At 37.1% G+C, this 9,353-nt stretch overlaps 1 protein-coding gene and 1 long non-coding RNA gene across 2 annotated transcripts; one reads left to right on the top strand and one right to left on the bottom strand.

Moving 5' to 3' along the window:
• Window positions 1-3,420: 3,420 nt before the first annotated feature.
• On the bottom strand, window positions 3,421-3,896 carry LOC106341628. Its single transcript, XR_001269701.1, has 3 exons — window positions 3,845-3,896; window positions 3,582-3,756; window positions 3,421-3,509 (listed from the first exon to the last, which is right to left on the bottom strand). It is a non-coding gene; the product is annotated as an uncharacterized LOC106341628 (long non-coding RNA).
• A 1,788-nt stretch (window positions 3,897-5,684) lies between these two features.
• LOC106339317 (alpha-soluble NSF attachment protein 2-like) lies at window positions 5,685-7,700 on the top strand. Its single transcript, XM_013778107.1, has 9 exons — window positions 5,685-5,894; window positions 6,042-6,091; window positions 6,168-6,240; window positions 6,315-6,394; window positions 6,544-6,695; window positions 6,838-6,997; window positions 7,109-7,156; window positions 7,245-7,325; window positions 7,412-7,700. The coding sequence occupies exons 1-9, from the start codon at window positions 5,750-5,752 to the stop codon at window positions 7,490-7,492; spliced, it is 870 nt and encodes a 289-aa protein (XP_013633561.1). The 5' UTR covers window positions 5,685-5,749; the 3' UTR covers window positions 7,493-7,700.
• Window positions 7,701-9,353: the final 1,653 nt, after the last annotated feature.

Genomic DNA, 9,353 nt, shown 5'->3' with positions numbered 1-9,353 from the left:
GAGACAGACCAATTTCTAATCTCTCATAATAGAAGCACAAGCTGCACTAACAAGTCACTCGTCTTCCTTAAGCTCACAAGAACAAACCTCTTGCTCTAGCTCTTTTTCCTCTTAAACGCTAACCTAAATCTACCCAAGGTAATCAGGTTAAATACCCTTAACACAATACCTTATTTTCCTAATATTGTGATAAGCCCAAATCTTCCAGATCTTCTTTGCTTCACGCCAAAGTAATATCCTAAAACCAATGAGACAATGACACGTTATCGTCTCATAACTAACTTGTAACGGCAAGTTATACATCCATTAACGCATGTAACACATCCTATGTTTCACGATCCGTCAAGCTCCTTTTCATGAGCTTACATTCTCCCCCTTTTTATCTGAATGTGACAACCTAAGCACCCTGCACTGGAAACAGCCACACAACACAAATATCCAAGACCATGGAGATAACTAGAATACTCAAATCACTAATCATAAGCTGAAACACATTCTTAAATAAGTTGCAAATACGGTTCATAAAAACACAGCCGATACACATAGACTAAGTCTTAGATGCCACAAGATAGATAACATCAATATCAAACTTTCATATGAAACTCAAATGTGACACAGTCGTCATTCAGAGTCATCTCAACCCTCCTCCTCGTCTTCATCATCTCCATCCTCCTCCTCGTCTTCATCAAACCCAGGATGAGGAACATATTGCACATAATCTCCCCCTGGTTAGGTGCACATTAAGATAAAAACACATCTGTTAGACAAGCAGCAGGTAAAGATACAAAAAACTGTACAACACCCTTACTCCTCAGGCGGACCCGAATGGCTTTGAGGCCAGCAATGGTACGATCGATGTCTTCTCAAGACTGGCAGCACTTGAATCTGCTCCAGATCCTCGACCAGCCGTAATGTCCTTGACGACCAACTTTGGAATTCTAGTGAATTCATCATTGAGAGTGTCAGGAGGTATAGTGCGCTGAAAGAGAATGACTTGCTGGATCAAGGTAGGGAACATGATGCAACGAGTCTTCTCTGTCTTAGTGTTCTCTGCCATCGCCCTAATCTGATCGTAGACTAGTTTCCCAAAGTCGAATCCATCATGATGATGAAGCATGTAGACAAACCTGAGACGCTTCTGATTCATAGATGTGTAGTTCACGGTAGGAATCCAGTTCGAGCAGACGAGTTTGTACATAACCTGATTTGTAGCAGTGAGATACTTCGAGCTCATATTCTCCCATCGTCTTATTCTACCATCAGTGAGAAAAACACAAACTTCATCAATGCTTTCATCCATCCAGTTGGGATCTTCTTCAAAACCAGGAATGCAATACAGAGAATTAATCAGACTCAGAGAGAAATCAACCAGAGATCCTTTGACATATCAAAACATGACCATACAATGACGGTTCCATGAAACAAAGATTCATTCTCCAAGCTCGCTGATACTGATTCTTGCGGAAGTAACAGAACCTGACGTTATGACCACGCTTTCCACAGAAGTGACAATCATTCCCTTGTCGTGTAGCAGTAGTCTTCTTTAGGTTTTCACTTTTAAGATTACCAGTCTGAACTTCTTCTGATACTTGGATTTCTTTTCCTTTTGAGCTTTCTTTCACAAATACAATTTCTTCAACAGATTTGGATGTGGAACATTGAAAACCTAGTCGCCAACTGCTGCTAGGACACTGGCCAATCGTGAGAAGATGATCCAGAGTTGTGGTGCCGGAAAGTTGATTAGCAAGTTGGTTTTCAAGTAACTGGCTCTTATCCATCTCCTTGGTTAGTAGGTCATTCAGATGATTAACCTTCAGCTCAAACTGCTTCTGCACCCTTTCTTATTCTGTCATGGCCCTTTTAAGTGACAGCATCTCTTGATCATCATCATCCTCTTCGACAACTGAATCCAGTCTCGGATCTCCTTCCTCACAAATAAGCGCCATAAAGTTTAGATGTAGCTCCTCTCCATCGCTGTCACTTTCAGAGTCTGTATCACTGAAGCACATGAGTGATTTGTCCTTTTTAAGATTGTTGGGACATTCACTTCGGGTGTGACCAAACCCCTTGCAATCAATGCACTTCAGCTCTTTTTGTTTAGCTAGCGGACACTTGCTGCGATAATGCCCATAGCCCTCACATTCGTGACATTGTAGCCATTAATCCCAAATTTTCTTCAATTTTTGCGACTCGGTCATGTTCTTTAGAGTCAGCTGCAAATGCGATGCTCTTTTGAGAATTTGCAGTTCGACCAGTCTTCTCCAGATCATCAACCTTCAAGATGCCTGAGAATTGATCAAACTTCATCTCATCAGTGTTAACGGCTATATCCAGTACTGCCTTGTATGCCTCAAAAAGTGGTGGAAGACACCTTAACAGCTTCTTCACCAAATCATTCTCATCATATTTCTTTCCAAGAACTGAGGCTTCACTAGCTAGCTCACTGATCTTTGAGATGAATCCGTCAATTGGTTCATCATCACCCATCCGACGATTCTCAAACTTTGAAGCTAATTTATCAATCCTTGTTCTTCGTAAGCTGGTGTTTCCTTCAAAGTGATTGACCAAAATACCCCATGCCTCTTTAGCAGACTCACACCCTTGGATGATTTTGAACTGGTCCAGATCAACTGCAGAGAAAATTGCACTAAGTGCTTTGGAGTTGAATTTTGATGCTGCCTTCTTTTGATCAGTCCACTTGTCCTTTGGCTTTAGAGCCAGTGTTTTGTCATTAGTCATCATCGTAGGAACAGACCAACCTTCTTGCACTGCAGTCCACGCATCCTCGTCAATTCATCTGATCAACTGCCGCATTCTTGCCTTCCAATGACCGAAGTTACCACTGTCTAGCATGATAGGTTTCTGAATTCCGAATAGTTCCTTCATGGTGTCCATGAAATCTGTAGGATCTTAACCTGTTAGTAGTATATGATACCACAGAGGTTTCCCGCTCTGATACCAAATGAAAGTTCAGAGACCACCAGAAACATGAACAAAGACACGAGATACCAAGAACGCTTTCTTGTATATCAGAAATATGTTAAACAATCTTCCTAGATCTGTTTAATCCGAGTTACTCTCAGTCACACACGACTAGAGACGGACCAATTTCTAATCTCTCGTAATAGAAGCACGAGCTGCACTAACACGTCACTCGTCTTCCTTAAGCTCACAAGAACAAAACTCTTGCTCTAGCTCTTTTTCCTCTTAAACGCTGACCTAAATCTACCTAAGGTAATCATGTTAAATACCCTTAACACAATATCTTATTTTTCTAATATTGTGATAAGGCCAAATCTTCCGGATCTTCTTTGCTTCACGCCAAAGTAATATCCTGGAGCCAATGAAACAACGACATGTCATCGTCTCATAACTAACTTGTAACGGCAAGTTATACATCCATTAACGCGTGTAACACATCCTCTGTTTCACGATCCGTCGAGCTCCTTTTCCTGAGCTTACAAAAAGAATGTCCCTTACCATTTCCTTGAATCTCGCAGTTTGATCTCCTGAAACCACATAGATCTTTATATTACATACATAAATGAAAGAAAATACAAATGTACCGAGAGGAAACTCACCTGCGGCTACTAAGGTGATATCAACCACGGAAAATCGTTCTTCTCACAATAAGCCCAGCACCACGACAACCCGGTTTTGCAAGAGCTGATTTGATATTCTGATAGATGTTATGAGGATCAAGACCTTCGGGGATTCGACAGTCTTCCTTGTTCCAGAAGACATCTGTGTTAACCGCTGCCAACAGAGAACTCATAATCAAATTACAATATCAGAAAATATACATAAAGCAAACATCAATTTATTAGATCAAAAAGCTTCTTACTATGTGCCAACTTCATCCGCCTATTGGGGACAATAGCGCTTTGGTCGATAACAAGCATGCTGATGGAAAAACATAAGCCGTCAAGACGTGAAACAAGAATATTGAAATTATCTGATTTTAATTCTTCAAGAACACACACCAAATAGCTCCGTTCCGTCTACAATGTTTTTTGAGACTATCATCAAGTTTGATGGTGCCGGATAGTATAATCCACATGTAAGAATATCTACTAACATTTTATCAACTTCTGTAAATCCAGCTTTGCACACTATAACATAGATTAGACTGAATTAGATACAAACTAAACTAATAAGAATGAAAAAAATGAGTATAATAATTGACCTCTTTTTTGTAAGAAAGCTTATAATAATGTTTACCTACAGTCCAAAATATCAATAATAGGGGGATTAAGTTTTCAAAAGAAAAACAAATTCCAATTGGTTATCTTTCAACCCGAAAAACGAATTCTTTCGCTTTCGATTACACGCATGGATCAATTCAATCTCTGAAGTACAAATTTGTAACTCTCTTCTTCTTTTTCAATTCTGGCAACAGATCGTCAGATGCAATCTCTGCCTATTTTTTCAAATACAATCAGTAGCGTGCTAAACAAAGATTAGACATCTACACATCAGTTCAAATACATAAGACCACTACACTGAGATTAGTATCGTCTTTGTTGTTTAGAAATTGATTAAATACATGACTTGTTAGTATAGATTTAAAAAATAATAATAATTGTTAGTATAGATTTCAGCTGAAAATATGTTAGGTAATATCATTTCTGCAGAACTACATCTCGATATCTTTGTTTTTGTCCTCTTGTTTCGTTAGGGATGCTTAGTTGTTAACGAATGATAAGATCACTTCTTTAACAAAATTGCGACACTGAAAGTAATTAAATAACCAAAACCTCATGCAAATCATTAAAAGTAAACCTCAAGTGCTTAGTATTTTGGAAACGAAAGTGGAATTCTCATCTTCCTTGGTATGTGTAAAATCACCAAGCAGTGACTGGAATCCTGAAATACATAATTATGATCTAATATAAGTATGTTATGTGTAATCTATACTATTACAAAGCAAAGGTCGGAATCTAGGATCACGCTTACTTCTTTTCGTTGGAATATAGGATAACGCTTAAAGCAAAAGATGAAAAAAAAATTTCTTTTTGATTCATCTTCCTTGGACTGTGTATTTATTTCTGCAACAGCCAATACATAGGAATTCTGGTATTTAAAAACTTTTTGACATGTTCTACTATGAACTATACAGATATACAGAAAGACATCATCACAAACCTTGTTTCCTTCTTTTTGAAACGTCAGGATGTTCCATTCTAAATCTTCGTTTGTTCTTCTCCATGTTTTTTTTGTTTGTTGTCCATTTTCTTATGAAAAAGAACGATTCTGAAAATCAGAATATTTTTTTGTGTGTGTGTTTGCAGGGTACGGGATACACTTAGAAAGGAAGAATCATGGAAAGCTAATAAGTGTTCTTTCCTAATGTTAATTTAAGGTATACGTAGAAGATTTTGGAGAGGAGTAATTTAATGCGGGTCGGACCAAAATATTAATGAACGGCATATTTTTGTAATTTTTCTAGTAACCAAAGAGGATTAAAATATTTGAAGTGAGAAAGGCTGTGGCGCTGCCACATCATCACTGATACAAATGTTACAACTTAAAAAATGTTTCTCAAAACTAATGTATAAAAGGGATTTGTTTCCTTCTATATTTTTGTTCATAGGCCAATATGAAATAATGCGTATACTAATATGGGCTTTTAAAAAAATAAAGCCCATACTTGAAATAACTATCCGGCCCACCTATATCTGTTGAAAGTTCTTTCCTTCGCTCCCGATCGGTTTGCAGCGAAAACCCATCGGAGGTGAAAGGGATAGTGATGGGGGATCATCTGGTGAGAGCGGAGGAATTCGAGAAGAAAGCAGAGAAGAAGCTTAACGGATGGGGAATCTTCGGATCTAAGTACGAGGATGCTGCCGATCTTCTCGAGAAAGCTGCTAATTCCTATAAACTCGCCAAATCATGTAAAGTTTTCGTTTTTCGTTCTGGGTTTCTCAGAATTAGATATGATTTGATCTTTAAGAGACTATCGCGATCTGTTTGATTAGGTTTTATGTTCAATTCTCCAGCAGTGTATACTGTTAATGTGTTCAATGTATGGGTTGTTTCAGGGGATCAAGCTGGAAAGGCTTATCTTAAACTTGCTGATTGTCACTTAAAGGTTAGTTCTTTTTGCCTACAATCATGATTCTGGATGCAATGTATTGAACTGTTATAGCCTTGTTGTGTATCTGTAGTCTGACAGCAAGCATGATGCTGCTAACGCGTACGCCGAAGCTGCTAAGTGCTACAAGAAAGTTGACACTAATGGTATTGTAGAGGCTACCTCTTGTCTATAGCGTGTGTATTTTCAACTCTAATATAACCATGATCTTGTCATGCAGAGGCTGCATCTTGTCTAGAGCGAGCAGTGAATATATTTTGTGAGATAGGAAGGCTCAACATGGCTGCCAGATACTACAAGGTATGTGTCTCTTTAGAGCATGAATTGAATATTACACTCTTTTAAGTTCAGAACAGAGCATGAATTGAATATTACACTCTTTTTAAGTTCAGAACATTGAGTCAGTAGTTTTACTAATAGGGTGATTTATGGTTTTGTTCTTCTGACAGGAAATTGCTGAGCATTATGAAGCTGACCAGAAGATCGACCAGGCTATTTCTTACTTTGAAAAGGCAGCTGAGTTCTTTCAAAACGAAGAAGTGACCACTTCTGCTAACCAGTGCAATCTCAAGGTGGCACAATACGCTGCGCAGTTAGAGCAGTAAGACTTTCTGAACCCATATAATCGGCTTTGTGTGTATTCAAGATGGTCACCATGCACGGGCAGCAATGAAAGCCTTTTTTAGTTACTTTGTTTGGGATGGGATTGATTGACAAGGGCTTGGTTGGTGTATCTTTGACAGATATGAGAAGGCAATCAAGATTTATGAAGAAATAGCATGCCAATCACTCAACAATAACTTGCTTAAGTATGGAGTTAAGGGACATCTTCTCAATGCTGGCATGTGCCACCTTTGCAAACCTGATGTTGTTTCCATAACCAATGCGCTGGAGAAATATCAGGTTTTCTTCTTCTTCCTGTTCTTCCCACCAAAAACACCTGTAACTTCAGCATATACTGATGTGGACTTTGAAGGAACTATAACATGATTTTTAACTCCTACGTTTCTACAGGATCTGGATCCAACTTTTACTGGAACACGAGAATGCAAATTCTTATCCGTAAGGCTTGAAACTGAGTTTTGTAGTGATCATGCGAACATAGCTTATATAAAGTATGCTTAGTCAAGTGTTTGATTCCCATGTATAGGACCTTGCTTCTGCTATCGATGAAGAAGACATCGCAAAGTTCACAGACGTTGTCAAGGAGTTTGACAGCATGACCCCTCTGGCATGGACCCTATAAACCTCCCACACAAACTTTGAATGATATTTTCTTTCGTCAGATTCTCATCATTGAATTTGTATTGTTGGCAGGATTCATGGAAGACAACTATGTTGTTGAGGGTGAAGGAGAAGCTGAAGGCAAAGGAGCTTGAGGAAGATGATCTTACCTAAACATATCTCTCTATCTAAACCGCAGCTTCCCTTATTAATTGTTTGCTGGTGCGTATCATCACTAGTGTTAGTGTTACTTCATGTTTGATTTCATTGTGTTTGGTTATGAGTTTCTTATGAGGTTTGGTCAAAATTGGTTTGATGTCAAAAGACTGCATCTGCTGTCTCTCATTACTTCATTTATGAGAACTTCTCAAATCATTGGAGATTTGCTTCAATAGCAGTCCACAGATAATAATTTTACATTAAAAAAATACATATACACACCAAGAACTTGTGAAGGAAACCAAACATAAGATGTTGAGGACAAAGATATCTAGTGAGTAAGATGATGGGAAATCTGCCAGAGAACCGTGGTCCAAATCATCACATACACACGGACCATGTGCTAAAACATACATATATATAAATTTCTTACGCGAACAAAAATATTTAGGTATATAATGTACCGTGTCTCCGTTAGTCAAATGGTAACAGATGTTTATGTGGGTGTCAAACCGGGGTCCAGAGAAATATTTAACAATATGTTCAACCACTGTGCTAAACCAGATTATTGGTTGTATTATCTATTGCTTAACTAGATTTTGATCTGCGTGTCCGCGCGGATGTACGTTCAACATAATTCTATTTTTTTTGTTTGTTGTAAAAATATTAATGTTTTTTCATAGGTTATTGAGTTCTGAAATTGGTGTATCTTGTTCATTTCATTTTGTATCCATTTTTAAACTATAGCGTTGTATTCTTATTTTTTGTATATTTTTTTCATTGAACTCGGTAACAAAAACATTAAAATGCAAAATATTAAAGTATTTATTTTAGATTTTGTGTGTTTTAAAAAAATTATACAATAAATTTAGTGATTAATATTATATTTTAAAATTATAGTCTGTTTTAAATAAAAAAGAAAAAAAATTTAGTCAGCAACAATATAAACTATTGGAAAAGTAACCCAAGCCACATTTAAAAAAATACATATCTCTATCAATTATATATAGCAAAGCCCAAGCTAATGAATTGAATTTGGCCATTTTGTTATGATTGAAAAATTGGTAGATCATATTTAACAAAAATAAGAGTGGACCTTAAACATTAACTGAAGCCCATATATAAACAGGTAACCCTAATACGTCTTTGTTTTTGTTCCGCGGAAAGAAGCCAAAAAATGTGTTCTGCCTCCAAAAATGTAAGCACTTAACTTGAATTCGCGAGTTATTCTTGAAAAGTCTCATGAGTTTTTTGAGAGGATGAAAAGTAGTCATAGATATTTTTGGAGGATTTGCAGAGAGTGTTATGCGTTTCACGTAAATGGGTAAGAGGCATATATAGCTAGTTAGTAAAGATAAGGGTAAATGCCATATAATTATTCAAGATTTAAGATTTAGTTAGCCGTGAATTTTTAGCATTAAAAGTGAATCTACTATTTGATTTTATTCCAAAAATGATTTTTTGTTCTAAAGTTAACACTACAAGAAAATGTGCCCATAACAACGAACATTTACGACGAAAATATTTCGTCGTAAATTTACATGGTCTTTGCAACGAAATTACGAGGAATCTAACTTTCGTCGTAAACGCCATGTAAATTTACGACGAACTGATTTCGTCGTAAACTTCATGTAAGTTTACGACGAATGTACGTGGAATGAGAAATACGTCGTAATCATTACATCGACATTACAACGAAGCATGTTACCGTTATATTTAGGTGAAAACGTGTATTCAATGTGCTTTAACTTACCTAATTTCGTCGTAAAGTCGTTGTAAATAATATGTTAAAACCATGTAAAATCCATGTAAAATATTCCTTGTAAAATCGTTGTTATATTTCAACTACCCAACTCGAAAATTTCTCTATATATAT

Source organism: Brassica oleracea, chromosome C4 (genome assembly GCF_000695525.1).
Source record: "Brassica oleracea var. oleracea cultivar TO1000 chromosome C4, BOL, whole genome shotgun sequence".
Lineage (NCBI taxonomy): Eukaryota > Viridiplantae > Streptophyta > Magnoliopsida > Brassicales > Brassicaceae > Brassica > Brassica oleracea.
This window is presented reverse-complemented; position numbering and strand designations above follow the sequence as displayed.